Source organism: Anabrus simplex, chromosome X (assembly GCF_040414725.1).
Source record: "Anabrus simplex isolate iqAnaSimp1 chromosome X, ASM4041472v1, whole genome shotgun sequence".
Classification (NCBI taxonomy): domain Eukaryota; kingdom Metazoa; phylum Arthropoda; class Insecta; order Orthoptera; family Tettigoniidae; genus Anabrus; species Anabrus simplex.
In genome coordinates, this window is record NC_090279.1 from 139099621 (window position 1) to 139121136 (window position 21516).

General features: G+C 37.7%; 1 protein-coding gene across 1 annotated transcript in view; it reads right to left on the reverse strand.

Moving 5' to 3' along the window:
* LOC136886269 (zinc finger protein 567-like) overlaps positions 1-17480 on the reverse strand; it is a 55188-nt gene extending 37708 nt beyond the window's left edge. Inside the window, exons 1-3 of the mRNA XM_068230919.1 lie at positions 17413-17480; positions 13404-13534; positions 11401-11496 (exon numbers count right to left, since the gene is read on the reverse strand). Coding sequence (XP_068087020.1) covers positions 11401-11496; positions 13404-13469 — 162 coding nt within the window. The 5' untranslated portion in view covers positions 13470-13534; positions 17413-17480. The remainder of the gene's footprint in view (positions 1-11400; positions 11497-13403; positions 13535-17412) is intronic.
* Positions 17481-21516: the final 4036 nt, after the last annotated feature.

Genomic DNA, 21516 nt, shown 5'->3' on the forward strand with positions numbered 1-21516 from the left:
GCGTACTACCAACGGATTTTAACAACGATATTGTAATGCGGAAGATGTAGTAATATTTTTATTGGGTTGGTAATAAGGTTACTGAACATATAGTGAAATTTAGCGCGGTGGTATACGTGTTCCCTGGTGTTTTAGTTTGTTTAGCTCTATTCCTTTTGAAATTGTATTACTAGAATCCAATATTAGACTCTTATTAAGCTATAATGTGGAAGTCCAGGTCAAAAAACAGAATTAGGACTGAAATATACACATAGGTACGAAGAAATGTTAAAATTAATTAACTGTATAACGAAACTGAAACTGTTATAGAAAATAAAAAGACTGAAAATGTAACCTGGACGCAAAAGTTAAGAATCAGGTTATGTATCTTTTTTGTCTAGTACTATTTACGAGGTTGCGCGTTACGACGAAAGTAAGGTTTATATTCGTAATTAATGCCACTGATGCAGCGTGGGATCATTAATTTTATTATTAATTCAAAAATGGTTTGCTCATTAAATAAGTAGTTAGTTTCTTTCTTTTCAATACAATGTGAGAATAGTAACTGGCAAACATTTATCTCACTTTAGCGTAAATACTTTTGTAGCAAGTTGTTATGAAGTAAAAGAAATATAACCTCCTTAACATCTTCATTCGACGGACGAATCGCCATGAACAACGTCGTATACCTTTACTCTATATGCGCGTTGCGGATAGATTTGGAATAGAACCCACGCTTTTGACACACACATTTTAATGATTAGGAAATGTGTGCTATCACCTCTAGTACCCTACTGACTACCACTTACAAGGTAAAAAAATGTTAGACTATTGGGACTCGAACCCACGAAAAACTGATTATCAGCAAACTTTGCTGCCCTAACGACCACGGCTACCCATGAAGCTTGCGGTTGTCTGCTTGTGTACTATTCATATACTCAGTAGCAACAACTTGCTAGCTTGGGAAATCTTTAAGAATTCTGTGATAGCTGGACAGGAAGCATGATATACATTATAAATATATACATAAATTACATTGTAACAACTTAATTTCACACAGCATCATGCAGATGTAGATTCATCTTCATGAGTAGCCATCTTGATTCTTTACAGTAGCGTCCCCAATAAGAGCTAAGTCCCAGATTAGAGCGTTAACAGCCTCTCCAACTTCGGCATAGCTATACTCGAGAATACTTTCCCAGATTGCACATAAACGAAAGTCGTAGTACGCGGTTTCAACCGAACTTCCAGATAAATGTCCAAACTGCCAAATAAATTTATACCGCACTTTTATCTGGCTGTCATAGTACAGGCCCTACGTCTAACATCTGCACCTACTACATTGCACACATTGAGCACTAGTTCATCACAGTTTTCGTTCGAACATTCAGGGATGCCGAAATTTCTTACATTATTTCTCCTTCTGTACTGCCCCAATGAATTGCACGTGGCATCCATATCCTCCTTCAGTTTGTGGATTTCTGCCTCCTTCTTACCATGTTTTTCAGTTAACTCTCAAAATGCTTCGATATTAAACTTTAAACTCTTTTCAAGTTCTTTTATAACCACTTCCGTCATGCGGGTCGAACTGGCCTGCAAAATTTTTTCAAAGAAGCTGTCCGAGTTAATGAAATTCTCCAGCACGCACTTCATGAGGCGGTCTACGCTGGCAGCACTGGTAGTGGCTGGGCTTCCAACTCCATTGTTTCCCCATTTTCTTTACATTGCAAATTTGGAAGAAAAAGATCAACACCGACAAAACATATGGGTATATCGATTCGTAAATACAAACGTAACACTTCCGCAAGTTTCTATCACTTCCACTGATGTATAACACCTTCAAATCACTTGATTACTGTGGAGCCTCACTCGCGGACGTTCGTCACCAACCATTTCATCAGATAGGTTAGAAACTCAACATGGCGGAACTCGAACTGTGTCACGTTGCATTACACATTTACACAAGGTTTACCTACATCAGCACATTTAATAATTGTAATAATAATCATAATAATAATGAGCACTCAAAGCAGTATTAAGTTTAAGCGAATTTCACACTTTCCTGCATTGAGTCGGTGTATTTTCTCTTTTTACATTTAATGAGGTAGTGACTATCGCACACGTCAATACATAGTAAACAAACACAGTCATTTGTTGGGTAGTGGAATTTTGTCTATATGCATATTTTGCTGTGGAAGCCATACATTTAAGCGATTAGAAAACTGAGAACACAATATAGGCCTGACCATTCCCCAACAACACAGAATATACAATAATAAGCAGATCAAAACATTGAAAATTCGATCGAACATAGTCGCTACTGCCTGCTATATGCTATTCAAATAGCTATTGAAGATATTGGTTACTTCATATTCGAGATCACACTTGGTTTTGTTAATGTTTATTCAGGTTTCTTCACAATTTATTCCTGGCATAAAAGACATGCCCAAGATTAATCTTAAAAAATTGAAAAATTGCTTCTATTAATGGACAAATAGGGTATGTCCATTTTATCTGGCAGAAGAACGAATTTCCAGATTATTTTCAGAATTCCCTGATATTTCCTGGTTTTTCCACTATTTCTGGAATTCCCTGACATTCCCCGGTTACCAGTATTTCATACGGGTGGACACCCTGTTAATCCCATATTTGTTTGGTGAGACCATAGTCTTCTTATTTTTGTTGAAGGCATGAAAAAAGTTTCACGACTGTGTGTTAGTGTGTGTGTCTTTACTAGCTGATGTGATAGCCCCTCCTCTTGTCCTATTATTCAAATGGGGAGGCTTGTGCTAGGAGTTGGCTACAGCTTCAATGTTGAAATCGAATACTGAGGGATGTGTGGTGAAGAATCTGTAATGAGAGGAGGCTAGAAGGACTTTTAAGATTAGAGCACAAAGGGTAAAATTTGACGAAAAACGCTGTGTATAAAATTACTTACCCCCTCGACCTTTCTGGTGGGAACTAGTTGCCTTTGCAGCATCAGAACCAATGACAGTTGCACTTCTTGTATTGTACCTGTGTGTAATTGATGGAAGGGGGTGTGGTGGAGGAGAGGAGATGGGCGGAACATAGAGCTTATGCGCTGCTGGCTGTAGGCTGAACATTCACAGTGATTATGGCACAAACTTCTTTGAAGCAGCAAAAGAAATCAAGGCTTTTCAGCAAAACAACCCTCAGAAAACCAACTCTTCACACAACTGCAGTCATGGGACTGACACGGCATTTCATTCCTCCTGCAGCACCACACTTTGGTGGAATCTGGGACGCAGCTGTCAAGAGTCTGATATATCACCTGAGAAGAGTGATGGATTCTTATCGCTTCACCAACAAAGAAGGTACCACTCTTACAACACATACATCCTCTCACCAAATATTCTTTAAACGTATTGTAATTGTGTAAATTGTCGTTTGTGAACTTACAAGCTTCCCCATTTTTATAACACACATTCCTCTATGTAACAACTTGACTAGAGTAATCAGGATCCTGATTATAGTCCTTTATGCATGAGATCACGGCTGATGATGCCCAAACAATAGGCGAAACATGACCACTTAAATTAGTATTGTTGTTGTTATTGTTGTTTGAGTGATCAGACCATAGACTGGTTTGATGCAGCTCCCCATGCCACCCTATCCTGTGCTAACCTTTTCATTTCTACGTAACTATTGCATCCTACATCTGCTCTAATCTGCTTATCATATTCATAAATTGGTCTACCCCTACTGTTCTTACCACCTACACTTCCTTCAAAAACCAACTGAACAAGTCCTGGGTGCCTTAAGATGTGTCCTACCATTCTATCTCTTCTTCTCCTCAAATTTAGCCAATTCTATCTCCTCTCACCAATTCGATTCAGTATCTCTTCATTCGTGATTCGATCTATCCATCTCACCCTCAGCATTCTTCTGTAACACCACATTTCAAAAGTCTATTCTCCTTCTTTCTGAGCTAGTTATCGTCCATGTTTCACTTCCATACAATGCCACGCTCCACACGAAAGTCTTCAAAAACATCTTTCTAATTCCGATATCAATGTTTGAATTGAGCAAATTTCTTTTTTTAAGAAAGCACTTCCTTGCTTGTGCTAGTCTGCATTTTATGTCCTCCTTACTTCTGCCATCGTTAGTTATTTTACTACCCAAATAGCAATACTCACCTACTTCCTTTAAGACTTAATTTCCTAATCTAATATTTCCTGCATCACCTGCCTTCATTCGACTGCACTCCATTGCTTTCGTTTTGGACTTATTTATTTTCATCTTGTACTCCTTACCCAAGACTTCATCCATACCATTCAGCAACTTCTCGAGATCTTCTGCAGTCTCAGATAAAATAACAATATCATCGGCAAATCTCAAGGTTTTGATTTCCTCTCCTTGGACTGTGATTCCCTTTCCAAATTTCTCTTTGATTTCCTTTACTGCCTGTTCAATGTAAACATTGAAAAGGAGAGGGGACAAACTGCAGCCTTGCCTCACTCCTTTCTGGATTGCTGCTTCTTTTTCAAAGCCCTCGATTCTTATCACTGCAGACTGATTTTTATACAGATTGTAGATAATTCTTCGTTCTCGGTATCTAATCCCTATCATCTTCAGAATCATAAATAGCTTGGTCCAATCAACATTATCGAATGCCTTTTCTAGATCTACGAATGCCATGTACGTGGGCTTGTCCTTCTTGATTCGATCCTCTAAGATCAGATGTAAAGTCAGGATTGCTTCACGTGTTCCTACATTTCTTCTGAAGCCAAATTGATCTTCTCCCAACTCAGCTTCAACTTGTTTTTCCATTCTTCTGTAAATAATGAGTTAAAATTTTGCAGGCATGAGATACTAAACTAATGGTGCGATAGTTTTCACACCTGTCAGCACCGGCTTTCTTGGGAATAGGTATAACAACATTCTTCCGAAAATCGGATGGGACTTCTCCTGTCTCACACATCTTGCACACTAAATGAAATAACCTTGCCATGCTGGTTTCTCCTAAGGCAGTCAGTAATTCAGAGGGAATGTCATCAATTCCAGGTGCCTTGTTCCTATTGAGGTCACTCATAGCTCTGTCAAACTCTGACCTCAAAATTGGATCTCCCATAAATTAGTATTACAATATATAAATTTCAATTTTAAGACCCCAATGCATATTGAATACGTGAATTTCGATAAACTTTTGTAACATTGTTGAATTAATGTACATTTCAATATGGACCAGTCATGAGATTTGTAACATATAATTATCTGAGATTGTCGTAAACAAGCCACGGAGTGAAAATAAAGTCCACTGTTCGTATAGGAGTTGAACGCTCTACACAAATGTTAGATTAATGTTGTGCTGGAAACTATCAACTCATACAGTATAAAGACTATAAATCCAATCATAGATAAAGAAGGCCATCTTCTTGTTGACAGAAGACTCCAATAACAGTGGAGTAAAAAATTTAGAAATTCTGTATCATCTCACAAATATAATTATGATGGTGGAACACCTTCGACTATTTCATCCTGACACTTAATTCTCTTAGGATCTCATCAGCAAGGGGGGCAGAAAGAAACCACACTGATACACGTCTCAAGTGTTCTATGATGAATGCAGATACCTCAGAACAATTAATGTGAAATACACAAATGGTGCCTGTAACCCAGAATTACCCATTCCTTAAAACCGCTGGCCAAATTCTAATGAAAAATCGTGTGAAATCGAACAAGACTAGACTGCCTAGCTACCAAGGCTGTCTACATAGACATGATACCTGATATCACCACAACATTTCTCTCTGCACTTTATAGACTTAGTTCTCATAGAGGTCAACCCCTGAACACTTACAGCAATTACAGCACAAACTTCTTCGGAGAAGCTACAGAAATCAAGGCCTTTTTGCAAAACCACCCTCAGAAACCATCTTTTCACACACCTGCAGACATGGGACTGATGAGGCATTTCATCCCTTGTGTAGCATCACACTCTAGTGGAATCTAGGATGCAGCTGTCAAGATTCTGATATAACACCTCAGATGAGTGGTGGATTCTTATCACTTCACCAACAAAGAATGGACCATTCTTACAACACATACTCACATCCTATCACCAAAGCTAAATGATGACCCTTTTGACACTTCTTACCTAACTACATCCCATTTCCTTATAGGAGAGCCAATTACTACACTCCCTGATCATGATTATACTTCCCCTCTCATCACAACCTTGCCCACATAGCTATATTTTCAGCAGCTAACCCAGAACTCCTGGAAGAGATGGTGAAATGAATATCTCAAAAAATGGGCAATGAAATACCCCATACCAACATAGTCATACTGAAAGAAGATGACACTCATGCTATGAAGTGGACAAAGACAGTGATCAAATGTGCATCCTGGTAATGACGAATTCATTCATGCAACGAATTTTCAGGTGAGTAATGGTGAAATTATAAGGCCTATCACAAACGCTATCTCTTATGAAGTATAAAACAGGAAAGCATGATACCTTTTGAATGGCTTATTTATTCCATTGTATGTTTAAGTAAAATTATCAGTCACAATGGAAAATAAACACCACAGACCACATTAGGTCAATTGCCACAAGATGGCTACAATGTGTGTAGTATATTAAGCGAATGCTCACAGTAAACAAGCATATCACCAGCAACTTGTATCAACAAATTACTGTATTATCTAGAAATCAGTAATTAATATAATCAATAAGATAAGAAAGGAGTTTCATTTGGAAGCAACTAGTAAAATATCCTGTAACAGTAACAAAACAATGTACCTTATTCCCACATTGTGTTCAAAACTATTTACGAATTCAAAAATATTAGTAGGATTGATACCAGCTCTCAAATGATAGAAAGTAGAGGTCTTTGGAAGAATCCTAAGTGCTGTATAATTCATAATGCAAGATCATGCAACAACTCAAAGGAAAAGTGAAAATAGGTCAGTAAACAGTCAATTTCATAAAAAAGTATATTTTCTGTAGGGCTATCAATCATGTGCACTGAAATGAAGGGTCAAACACTGATATCTGTTGAGCCATTTTCTAACCATTTCAATTACCTGATGATGGTTTATCAAATTATGTACATTACCTCAACAGAGTTTTCCTGGATCGAACCTGGCTGGGTTAACTCTGATTTAACTTCTTCTTTCAGAGCTATAACTTCTGATACAAGTTCAAAATTTTCCTGTGGTAAATAAGATATATTAGGTATGCTCATAACACACATCTACAAATACAGTCACTAACAAATGAGCATGTTATTTCATTAATTTCCAGTATTACAGTTAATTTACAGCGATAATGGCACAAACTTCCTCGGAGCAGCTAAAGAAATCAAGGCCTTTCTCTCAAACAACCCTCAGAAAACCAACTCTTCACACAACCGCAGGCATGGGACTCACACGGCATTTCACACCCCCCTGAGAGCACCACACTTTGGTGGAATCTGGGAAGCAGCTGTCACGAGTCTGATATATCACCTCAGAAGAGTGATGCATACTTATCACTACACCAACAAAGAATGGACCACTCTTATAACACATACTCACATCCTCTCATCAAAGAATTTTTAGATGTGTCTTTATTGTGTAAATTGTCGTTTGTGAACTTACAAGTTTACTCCTTTTTATAACACACGTTCCTCTACGTAACACTTTGACTAGAGTAATCAGGATCGTGATTTTAATCCCTTAGGCATGAGTTCACGGCTGATGATGCCCAAACAATGGGCGAAACATGTCCACTTAAATTAGTATTACAATATATAAATCGTAATTTTAAAACCCCAATGCATATTGAATACGTGGATTTCAATAAACTTTTGTAACATTGTTGAATTAATGTACATTTCAATATGGACCAGTCATGAGATTTGTAAATTATAATTATCTGAGATTGTTGTAAACAACCCACGGAGTGAAATTAAAATCCACTGTTTGTATCGGAGTTGCACCCTGTACACAAATATTATATTAATATGGTGCAGGAAACTAACAACTCGTACAAAGACTATTAATCCAATCATAGATTAAGAAGGCCATCTTCTTGTCAGTGGATGATTGCACAATACTCCAATACTAGAGCACTGGAAACATTAGAAATTCTGTATCACCTCACAAATATAATTATGATGGCAAAACACCTTGGACTACTTCATCCTGGCACTCAACACTCTGAGAGACATGTTTAGGATCTCTTCAGAACGGGGAACGGAAAGAAGCCACACTCATACACGTCTCAGGTGTTACACCGTGTCATACTAATTTATGTTTCGCCCATTGCATGGGCATCATCAGCCGTGATCTCATGCCTGGGGGATAAAAATCAGGATCCTGATTACTCTAGTCAAAGTGTTACATAGAGGAATAATTAATGAGAAATACATAAATGGTGCCTTAACCCCGACATACCCATTCCTTAAAACTAGAATAGACTGTGCTGGCCCAGTTCTAATAAAAAAATTGTGTGAAATCGAACAAGACCAGACTGCCTAGCTACCAAGGCTGTCTAGATAGACATGATACCTGATCCCACCACAACATTTCTCTCTGCACTTGATCAACTTAGTTCTCATACAGGTCAACCCCTGAACATTTACAGCAATAATGGCACAAACTTCTTTGGAGCAGCTACAGAGATCAAGGCCTTCCTGAAAATCAACCCTCAGAAAACCAACTCTTTGCACAACAGTAGGCATGGGACTGACATGGCATTTCATCCCTCCTGCAACATGGAATCTGGGAAGCAGCTGTCAAGAGTCTGATTTAACGCCCCAGACAAGTGATGGATTCTAATCGCTTCACCAACAAAGAATGTACCATTCTTGAAACACATACATCCTCTCACCAAAGCTAAATGATGAATCTTTTGACAATTCTTACCTAACTGCAACCCATTTCCTTATAAGAGAGCCAATTACTAAACTCTCTGATCATTATTATACTTCCTCTCTCATCACAACCTTCCCCACGCAGCTATATTTTCAGCAGCTAACCCAGAACTCCTGGAAGAGATGGTGAAATGAATATCACAATAAATGGGCAATGAAATACCCCATCACAACATAGTCATAGTGAAAGAAGATGACTCGCATGCTATGAAGTGGACGATGACAGTGATCAAATGTGCATCCTGGTAATGAGGAATTCATTCATGTAACGAATGTTCAGGTGAGTAATGGTGAACTTACAAGGCCTATTCACAAACACTATCCCTTACGAAGTATGAAACAGAAAGGCAAAATAACTCTTGAATGGGTTATTTATTCATCGCATGTTTAAGTAATATTGTTGTGAGATTATCTGTGGAACTCAGAGAGGTGAAAGAAGGTGTCAGCTTGAATGGGTCTATCTACAATATCAAAGATTAATTTAAACTTTAAAACGAAGGTTATATTTCTTTTCAGATCTGAAATTTAACAAAATGCTTCACTAGGTGAAGGAACAAAATGTCAGGTACAAAATAACAATCAAGAATAGAAACCCAAGGGTTGGAAGTTACAAGTTTTGAGCTTCCAGCTCCAATTTACAAGTTTACATCATCATAAATGTTGCGTTTGGCTAGATAACGAGAGATATCTCCCAAGACGCAGGTCAAGAGCACCTTGCTCCAAAGGTTACACATATGGCCTTCCGAAGGCCCCACTCAAAATTGCACCAATAACAGACAAGAGTTTACACGCTCCTTAAATTCAACGAAGGAGGCAATGCTCCCAATTCCTTACAGCCTACTCAAGGAAACATAACACAAAACCTTTCAATTTCTGGCATCTCTCGGTACAACCTACAATTTACAATTCCTTTACACAGGGGTATCTAGTACCCATACTACTGGGCCTTCATGGAAAAGAACAACAGGTTATACTACTGGCCCAGACTCAAAATGTATACAGTTGTAAACTTGCGCTCCTTGAAAACCAAGTTCTGAATACCTACTTGGGCTTGTGGCCCGATGATGCAGAGACAAATTCTACACAACTGAGGTGACGCGAAAGAGAAGTTAATGAGTGATTTACAGGAGAATACAGTTACAAAATCGTACTTACCTCATGATAAACTGAAGGGGAATGTGAGAGGGAAACACACTCTCTATCCCCAATTTGCAGTTTAAGTCTGTATGAAATTTTACATTAGCAGAATGTATGTTTACATTTTTGAAAACAGCTGTGATTTTGCGGAGACAGCTACAGATATAGAAAACTGGTGGCCATTACCTGGGCTGACGTTCTGCCTACCAAAGAATTAGGCATCCCACCTCCTGTCTTAACACACACACTCAGAAATTTGACGAGAATAAGACAAGGTAACTAGAAAAGGCCGCGGCTTTTATACCCAAGGGGAGGGTTCAAGAAGGCTCTGGGCTAAATCCGACCACACCCTCCCATTTTATTTGACACTCAAAAAGTAACAAGAAGCTTATGATTGGCTGAAAAATAAATACAGAAAATTTGTGATTGACCAGACTTCAAAGCTGGCAGGATGAGAAGGAAGTGTTGCAAAAACATTGTAGTATCAAAATAAATGAAAGTCAATTTAGTTGAGAAAACTTATAAACCCAAAACTTCTTTAAATCATTAATTATTCCTCTTGCACCAGAGTGCATGACCTCAGCTTTTTGCAGGGACATCTAGGGAGAAAAATACAAACTTTTTGATGTACACCAAAACAAAACAAAGAAATCCAGTCAGATTAGGAAACTTTAAAATAACATATTACTGAGTTATTCGGTAGTGACGTCTTCCGATCAATGTCCCAACTTTATGCATCAGCAGTTTCAAGTTTTGTTCGATAGATAGTGTTCCCTAAGGCGCTTCTTTTAAATGTGCAGGGTTGAGGTGCACCTCCCGGTACAATTATTATAAATCACAATGGACTAGTACATCACTGACCACATTAGGGAGAAAAATAAATTTTTCACTTGCTAACAGATGGCTACAATGTGTGTAGTATACAAGCAAACCAACACAGTAAACAAGCATATCACCTGCAACTTTTATCAACAAATTACTGTATTGTTTAGAAAATAATAATTAATATAATCAATAAGATAACAAAGGTGTTTCATTTGGAAACAACTAGTAAAATATCCAGTAACAGTAACAAAAGAATGCACCTTTCAGCTAATTTGTGTTCAAAACTAATTAACAAATTCAAAAGTATTAGTAGGAATGATACCAGCTACCAAATGACATAGGGTAGAGGTCTTTGGAATAATCCTAACTGCTGCACAATTCATAACACAAGATTGTGGAACAACTTGAAGGAAAAGTGAAAACTAGGTATGTAAACAGCCATCTCATAAAAAAGTATATTATCAGTAGGACTGTCAATCATGTGCACTAAAAAGATGGATCAAACCCCGGTATCTGTTGAGCCACTTTCGAACCTTTTTCTTTATCTGACGATGGCTTATCAAATTATGTACATTACCTCAAGAGAGATTTCCTGCGATGACTCTGGCTCGGTTAACTCTGATTTAACTTCTTCTTTCAGAGCTATCACTTCTGATACATGTTCGAAATTTTCCTGTGGAAAATAAGATATATTAGGTATGCTCATAACACATATCTACAAATACAGTCACTAACAAATGAGCATGTTAAGTCATTAATTTCCAGTACTACAGTTACTTTTGTAATTTCACTAATGTTTAAGGAAGATTTCCTCAAGCAGAGGATTATTAAAACCAAAGGCTGCACTAAGAATGGTGTTACTATTCTTGCTCACTGCTTATGCAGAGAAAGGATGCGACTGAGAACAAAATATAAAATGAGAAACATTTTGTCGCCATATCAGAAGATATAATACCAGGGATGGAATTGAGGCTATCTCACACAGAATTTGGAAGGAAGCAGCCATAGGCATAAACACTAATTTGTATGAACTGTTTTCATATGTTCAATCATATCAATCAAATCATAAAAGTTGTCTGAACCAATTAGAAGCGTTACAACATTTCTAAATGATTTTTTGTTCTCAGCATAGAGTTTGTTTATAGACAGATTAAAGTTACTTGAAATAATAGAATCACATTCTCTACTATGGTTTTGCTGAGATCACAGGGGCTACGTAAAACATTAATACAGTTATGTTTCAAACAGCAAATTTCAGTGCTTCTAAGTGTAAAATAAAAAAACATAAATATGAAAGCTGACTTATCAGTCATATAACAGTGAAAGATGTAATGTAGCCCAAGGCCAAAGCAGCTAGAAATGAAATATTTTACTACTATAAGCATGTTATGTAGTGTTCTGTGAAGAACTGAGGGGATGAGGACACCGTCAGTGGAGAACCAGCAGTGTTGCAGTGCATATCTGCAGCTTCAGAAGATCTTTTATGACCTACAGTACTACGAGACATTTAAATTTCACTCTTGGATTCATAAAACCTTGTCAGCATTAAAGGGGGGAGGGACTGTAATTAAAAGCTTATATTCCAATGTAAGTTAAGTAACTAATAAAAGCAAATTAAAGTATCAAGTTCTAGAATATACCTACTTAACAAATTCAACACAGAAGAGAACAGTAGCTGAACAAAGGAATGGATGAAAAGGATGCACAAAAAGGACAAGGAAATAATGACAAAGAGGAAAGAAAAGTTCTCTTTAATGTGCCTTAAGTCCTTAAAGTGTCAGAGCCCACTAAGAAGGGGTATATAGAAGAAATTATTCTCAGAAATCATATATTCTAGAGCCCTTAGACATGGTTCTCTACTGTATATATCATAGAATCTGACCTGTATTTGAGGAATAAAATGAGCCAATCACTATTCTGTCTTCGTAGAAGAATTCAACATCTGAGCAAAATACTTATTTTGAGAGAACGTACATTCAGATTTTGAGCTATTTCATACCTCGTATGTCATAGGCAAATCTGCTCGCTCCTTAAAACACATAATATCTTCCAGCACATTGTGGATGTGACGGTAACCCAGAATAATCACACCTGTGTTGACATTTCGTTTAGCAGACTGGTGTATCCAGGCTCAAAAACACTAATGAAAGATTTGTGATTAAACTTCTTCTACACTAATTATGGTAGGAGTAATAAATTTTAACATGTGGTGCTAATGATGGTGCAGTAGTGTAGGGGGATATTAGTATTTTTTAAAGTAAGATCAGCCAAAGGGGAAAAATAAAAAAGGTGCAACCCCTAAACCAAAGTAATATTAATACTGACAGTAAAAAGTAGAGACTAATCCAAGCCTAACCTTAAGTTCCTAAGAGTTGGCAGATATGTGTTTAGCGCATTGTGGTGTATTCCCAGACAAATAAACAAAACAGAGTTGTACTACTCATAGCTGCTCATTCAGCAATTGGTGACTGCTGGTGTTAATACTGAGGAAGCAGATAGAAAATTATGCCCATGCCAAACTTATTCAGCTATTAAGGGTTAATTTCTGACCCCTATAAAGTTATCTTGAATGAGACTTACAAGTGATGCAGTTGTTTTTCCTTCAATCCAGCCTGGTTCCTCTTTGATCTTTGCTTCCAGGTCCATTTTGCACTGCAAACTGAAGTAGTTAGAAGGTACTGGAATGGTTGATTACTTCCAGTGACCTTCCACTAAAACATAAGCCAGAAAAATATATTACCTTATTAATGTCATTGATACTTATGATGTTTGTTAACAGACTAACCAACAATATTTTCATTTAAAATGACCTTCAATATTATGATCATACCAAAAAAAACCAAAATTTTACATGACTGTTGATATTGTGATCATACATATAGGACCTCAAGTTTTCTATGACTAATACTTCGATCTGAGCTAAGGACCTGCAGTTTCACATGATTTCTAAAACAGTGATCACTTCCATAATATAATTTAACTTATCTGTTGATATCAAGATCACAGTCATAAGATCCCTTATATCGTATTAATAGCTATCTAACATACAGTTTTATATGGAACTGAAACCACAACAAGATGACCTTTCTTGAAAATTCAGTGACTGTACGGTTTGCATATCACTCTGATCACCCGGGTACATATACTGGAATCTTCCTACCACTTTTATCCTTTGCAATCAGCTTCAAAACTAACTGAACAAGTTCACAGTTCTTTGAGATATGTTCTATCAAAATTTTCCTTCCCAGGATCAAATTCTCTAAAACCATTCCCCTCTCATTAAGCTTGTTCACTATCTCTTTATTTGAGACATGTTCCATCAATCTGATCTTCAAGAACTTCTGATAACATGGCATTTAAAAGGCTTCAACTCTGGTTTTCTTGGCACCAGTTATCATCTGTGTTTCACTTCCATACAGTGTCATACTCCTTACTCAGTGTAAACATAATTTTAAAAGTTTTCAATCTGTTGAACCTAAAGAATGTGATGGAGAACAGATGGGAATTTAAGCTAGATTCAGTGATGATATTTATCGATATTGAGAAGGCATATGTCAGTGTACCATGGCAAGTGGTCTCGGATGCAGGGAGAGGTGAAGAACCAATTATAAAAGCCATGAACGAAAAGTGAGTAAGTAGTATGAATACTACAATAGAACAAACAAACTGGTTCAAAGTAGAAACAGGACTTCAAAAAGGATGTGTTTTATCCCCTCCAATCTTCATTACAATCATGGATGAAATCCATAAGAGTACCAGTATACTACAAAAATGGGAATCAAGGAGGCAAAGGCCTCACTCTTTGCAGATGAGACAATAATATGTGGAGAAGATGAAATGGAAGCACAAGAACAAGATAATGTAAGGAATAAGGAGATGGAGGAATATGGAATGAAAATAAGTGTGGAAAAGGGTACGATAATAGTGGTGACAAGAGGTAATAGAAAAGGAAGTGGGAATATTGAAGTAATTGGAAGACCATTAGAAGTTGTGGAAAGCTTCAAGTATTCGTGGAGAATTATTGAAGAAGATGGGTAAATAAAATAAGAAATTGGATACAGACTTGAACAAGCCAATGAGTTTAACCAATGTGTGAGATGTGTAGTCTGTAACTGGGTTGTCCAACGGAATGCAGGAAAATTTTGCACCCAATGTATTACACACCAATTTTGACATATGCACCAGGCACATGGACAACAAAAAAACATGATGAACGCAGAATGCAAGAGGCCAAGATGAAATTCCTTAGAGAAATAATAGGGAGGGCATAAAGGAATAAAGTCAGAAACATAGAAATGAGGGAGTGAATTGGATTCCCTGAACTGAAAGGCAAGATAGAGACACATAAGCTGAAATGGTATGGACAAATGATGAGAATGGAAGAGGATAGAGTTCCACAGTAAGTATTTACAGAGAAAGTCATAGGAGAAAGACATCGGGGAATGCCCAGAAAGGGGTGAATGGCTACGGTAAGGAGAGTACAGAGAAGAGTGGACTAAAAGAAGAAAAAAAAATTGAGGAAGGAGTGGAGTGATGGAGAGAGAAAAAGGGAGGAGGTTCTTGATTCACATTTCTACCCAGAAGACTGGAAATGGAAAATGAAGAAAATTCTGATGAAATAAAGACAAAAATTTATACAATACTGCTATCAGCTCATTTCATTGAACAATGCCACCAACCTTTATTTAAGTGCCTTTTCTTTATTTTTCTATGCATGTCTTGTCTAATGACACAACTGAGTGGTGTTTACCAGAGTGCCCCATGTAGGGAGTTCCATATCAAACGAGTGGTTTAAATGTTTAGCAGTTTTTATTGTTCCCCAGGTGGCACAAAAATTGTCTATGTTCAATACCTCGAGTAGTGCCTCAGAGAATTCATTTCACCCATAGCAGTGTTCACTAGTCACTTTGTTATATTTTACTGTAAATGTAAACATACTGCACTAACAATGAATACTAAAATTTCTCCTACAGGTAATACAAGCTTCGTTCCTGTGGCTAATTGAGTTGATTCTTATGCATTGCCAGGGAACAGATTTCTATGTAAAGACATATCTATTCAGGTAACTATGATCAATTGTATTTTGTATATTTCACCGGAGGGGACAATACTGAAGAGTGCCGTGTTTACTTGTTCTGGCCAACACAGGTTATTCTAATAATATGTTATTGGCTTTACTTTCCAGCAACTACCTTTTACAGTTTCCACAGCCAGAATTTATTCCTGCAGATTGTTCTTCCATTCCAGCTAGCAGTTTAATGTTGCACCAACAACTCCAAGGGAAAGGGATACGATTACGTATGCAGCAGCATTAATTAATAGATATCCTAAATGGGAACCTCTCAAGTTTTTTAACCCTACTACCATATGTCGCAGCATACAGAGTAAAGAACAACTCAACATTCACAGCGTCACTAGGAAATTGCACACAAAGGTAAATAACACAGCAAAATAATAATTAAAATTACACACTACATATCGCAACATCTTTCTGAAACTACCATCCGCATTTCCTCACCTGCGTTGCTCTTCAGAAAAAGAAATCATCATTCCACTAAATTTAGATATACGATATATTGCCACTAACAGGGTGCGAAATCAGAAAGAAGTGGTGGGGGGGAGAAGGAGCATAGGGCTTAACTATTAATTTTTTTTCAGGCAGTACCTGGTGGGGGGGGGTGGTATAAAATTCCCCTGTATTTAAATTACCCTCTCACTCAGAAAAATGTAAATTTGAGATCTTTTTGTTCGAATTTTGCTGTTATAATGGTAATGATACACATTAGAACGCTATTCCAATCAGCTGAGAAGTTTATGAGAGACTAGCTATCTTAAGAAAGGCCAGACAAGGCGTGAGTTTCCATGGTTTATTGCTTTTTTTAATGGAACTTTCCTCTACCAGGGCTATGTGTTGACTGAACAAATTTGTCAGTTTGTACCCTGCTCAAGTGAATATTGTCCTATTGATACCTATAGGAAACACACCCACTCCGAGAAGTACCGGTGTGGTGTAAACTCGAGCTACTTACAGCAATGACAAAGGAGGATGGACTTGCCAGGGTGAAACATCAACAATAGGCTGCAGGTGCGGAGTTGCCACTGCTGCGTTGTTTCATTGCTCAAGGTCTGGCAGTCATTTGAATTATTTCTGATGTTTTTATGAATAGGCTATACGCCCAGTAAAAATCATTAATGTCAGTAATAAATTATGGGTTCTACATTTTCCTGTTTATTTTATAATGAAAGTAACCCCCTGGGCAATTTTAGTGGGGGGAGCCTCTGAGATAAAGTCATCGGTGGGGGAGACGTCCTTCCCTTTCCCCCCACCCGCGCGATTTCGCACCCTAGCTAGTACACACAACTTGCAGGCACTTGCAACACAAAGGCTGGGAGTTTTCTAAAAAGCAAGCTAGTTATATGCGTATTCATTTTTCATCCTTAATTAAAAATAAAATTTAAGAAAATTGATAACATTAAATATTATAAATATGTAGAATGCTGAAACTGAGAAAGATTAGTATTAACTTCTAATATTCTCAATTGAGATCTATACATTTAGCAACATTGAATTATTGAATTTGAACATTACCGACAGTATGTTAAGGTTGTGAACACAGTGTAAAATGATAGAAATCACAATTCCTCAATGAAGAAAATCCGTAACTCACTTCACGGAATTAGCGGTAGAATAGGCTAATACGCGCCTTGTATAACAACATACCAGCCACTTCGAAACAAAACCAAGTATTTGAATGTTGTTTAATCACTTAAAACAAACTCTTGAAGAACAAATTTGATTTATAACAGCCAGTAAAACAGGCTAAATTTAGGAAAGGATGTATTACTAGCGACAAATGAAGAGTATGGGACACTTCTTCTTCTCTTGAAATGTGAATGGGCCTGTTATATCACCCAGTTCCAATAATTGTAATAAATCACACCGTAACACTATTAACCATCAATACAGACCTTTCCCTGGTGCGCTTTACACGCAGTAGTGGTGGGGGTAAGGTTCGGCAGTGTTCGGTTATTGGTGGTGGGGAGGAAGGGGCGTTGGCGTTGATGGAAGGATTGGATGTAGTGGGGTATATACCCATTACTGATTGAAAACAGCTCATTTCCGAGCTTTAATCTGAAAATGCAACAACCCGATCAAAAAAGTCAAGTTGTGAGTTTCACAAATAGGGAAAGTCTTCTCAGTTTTAATTACTGCGTTTATGGGGTGATGCCAATATGCAAAATGTCACGAATGGGCCGTCTTTTAACTCATAACAACGAATAAACAGTACAATTTAGATTAATGTGAAATGTCACGAATGGGCAAAGTCTTTTACTCATAACAACGGATAAACATATTACTTAGTACTATTTAGGTTAAGTTTTAATCCTAATTATTGCTTTAGGATGCATGTGTAAAATGCTATGTACCGGTATTAAATCAAATTATAAGTTGGGGTAGCCTAGGCTATATGAACTTGTTAAAATCCACAGTTTCTCTTTATATAGGCCTACATTGGTGGAGATTCCTTTTTGTAGGTTAATATTCGGTTTCCTTAAATTGTTATTTAAAGAAGAAACTCGCCGTGTTGAGTACCTCCGTGCTCAAATACGTCAGCCTCGTGTCAGTATATTTACTGGCACGTAAAATAACTTCTACGGGACAAAATTCGGGCACCTTGCCGTCTCCGAAAACCGTGCAAGTAGTTAGTGGAACATAAAACCAAATACAGTAGAGACAATACGCGACACTTACGGATTTCGCCTTGCTAAAATGGGAGACAATTCGACGGTGGCGCTCCTAGTGACTTGACCTGAACAAATCGCGCTAAATTCAAATATGAATGGAAATGTATATACGGAAATGGATAAATAAATTACGTCTAGAAAGGAAGTGGTATTGAGATATTAACTTCGAAGCTGCTAAAGCAATTCTGGATAAATTAATGAAGAATTATTTAAAAGGTTATTATTCAAAGACTGAAATTAGACACAGAAACAAGATATGAAATGGGCTGCTGTGAAATGGCTTGATCTTTCATTTATGCATTACTTTTTTAGCTTTAGCATTCCTGTCTGAACTCTTACGGTTGGATTAGTCTTTTTTCTCATTTAAAAAACATTATATGATCACATTAAGACACTTGTCAATAAAAATATCGGCACATTCCTTACACACATGACGCAATGAATTAACATTTAAAAGCTGGACAATTTTCCTCTTAACATGGAGCCTACTAACAGAAAGAAAATCTTTAAAATTCCGGCTTAAATCTGAGAAGAGGGATTAAGGAAAGAAAAGTATGAAAATGTTGTCGATAGTGATGCTTTGGGGAATATTTACATACAATTAGAGTAAAAATGTAACATACCCTTGGCTGTATAGTCGAGGATTTTTAAAGTCGCTGGCCTGGAAATGATCTGAACAGATCTTGTAATTCTTATATAAGCGTAACGTTCCTTCTTTCTTGTACACCTTATCCAAATCACTTCTGTGACATTTCAAAACCTACAGATCACACCAACAACAACACATCGGTATTGAAGGTTAACTGCTGCACTATACAATAAAATATGCGTATTACATTTTATGCCAGTTAAAATATGGGTCGAGCAGGTCAGAAGATTATGAAGTACTATAAAAATCTCTGTCACTGGAAGAATATATATGCAAACACAGTATTGCTTACATGTTCTTGTCACGAGGGTGCCTGAATAACGAGCGCGCATTTTTCCGTACTTCGTAATTACTGCTGCCAAACACAGCACATACCTTTCCCCTCATGTTGAGAGGAGATATCAAGGAATGACACACGCTACTATTTAATTTTGTCAACTCACTGAAAACGCATAAATAACACCAAAGACTTCACACAAAAATACACGTGCTCTTATGAGAGAATCAGTACTGTTCAGGTCTACCCGCTAGAGTGAGCTCCAATAGCTGTCCCTCGATATCTCGCTCAGTGTCGCGTATTGTCTCTACTGTATTTGATAAAACCAACAGCATCCTCACTTTATTATTACTAGCACGTACCCGAGGTTTCGCCTGCGTTTGTTAATTTACCCGTTAGATGTTTTTGAACCGTGTACTTATTTTTTAAATTTAAGTAATACACATCGTTTTTAAATAAACTGTATGAAGTACATTATTTTATTTTTAATTTCACCCCTTCTCACTCCCATAACTATAGGGACCGAACTTGGACTAAAGTGATACCGGTATCCGAAGTTTCCTATTCATCTTAGCGACCCCGATAACCATGGATTCTACATTAATATTGGTCGTTTTCTATTATTTTTATATTTCACTCACTTTCTTCCCCTGCCCCTTGGGGTGTCTTAGCCCACAGTACTTTCTTTCCAGATAGTAAGTCTTATGTGTACCAAGTTTGGTTGAGAGCTGTGTTGGAACAGACAGAATACGCACTAACATCTGTAATCTCTGTCATTTTGATATTTTCTTTTCGCCCTTTCTAATCCCCATTCCGATTGGGAATGAAATTTGACTTAAACGGCATCCAGAGTGTTACAGTTCCTCTCAGCGTCCACAAAAACAATGGATTCGACACTAATATCAGTCGTTTTTATTTATTATCATAATATGTTATCCCCTCCCCTATGGTTGCTAGGGTTCCTTGCCCCCTCTGTATTTTTTTCTGGATAGTAAGACATATTTTTACCAAGTTTGATTGAGAGCTATTCTGGAACATAAACACATTCATTTCCAATTTCGGTCATTTTGGACATTTTCTTTTTTACCCCTTCTCATCCCCCCCGCACCAAGCCCGATAGGGGCTGAACTTGAACATAAACGATATCTGGAGAGTCATTATTCATTTCAGCAACACTAAAAACTATGGATTCGATACTATTTTTAATTATTTTTATAACTCACCCCTTCCCAACACCCCTAACCTCTAGGGGTGCTAAGAGTGTCTGATTCAGAAACTTTATCAGGCATACGCACAACAACTCACCAAAGTTTCATCACAATTGGATGAATGGTGTAGGAACACGTATGGGACAAACAAAGACACATTCGTTTTTATATACACAGATAATTATTATTATTAGATGGCCTGTCATGTGGTCAGCATGAGGACATCTGCGGCTTTTGTAACCAGGTCTGCTGCAATTTGTATTGAACAACTCCTCACTTGGTCTCATGAAGTTCAGAATTAAGATCTTTGTATTTGAGTTTTGGGTCACATAGCTGTAAGCTTTCGTTAGGGAGATCGTGGGTTCTAACGCCACCCTCAGCAACTCTGCAGATGGTTTTACCGCGTATGTGGTTATACAGTATAGGTCACGTAGCGTGCGGTTTGCATTCAGGAAATAGTGGGTTCGAACCCCACTGTCGGCAGCCCTGATGATTATTTTCCGTGGTTTCTCGTTTTCACACCAGGCAAAATCTGGAGCTGTACCTTGATTAAGGCCATTACCGGGCAAGTTAGGCGTGTGGTTACGGGCGCGCAGCTGTGAGCTTGCATTCGGGAGATAGTGAGTTTGAATACCACTGTCGGCAGCCCTGACCGTTTTCCGTGGTTTCCCATTTTTACACCAGGCAAATGCTGGGGCTGTACCTTAATTAAGGCCACAGCCGCATCCTTCGAACTCCTAGTCCTTTCCTATCCTATCCTATCCTATCGTAGCCATAAGACCTATCTGTGTCGGTGCGACTTAAAGCCACTAG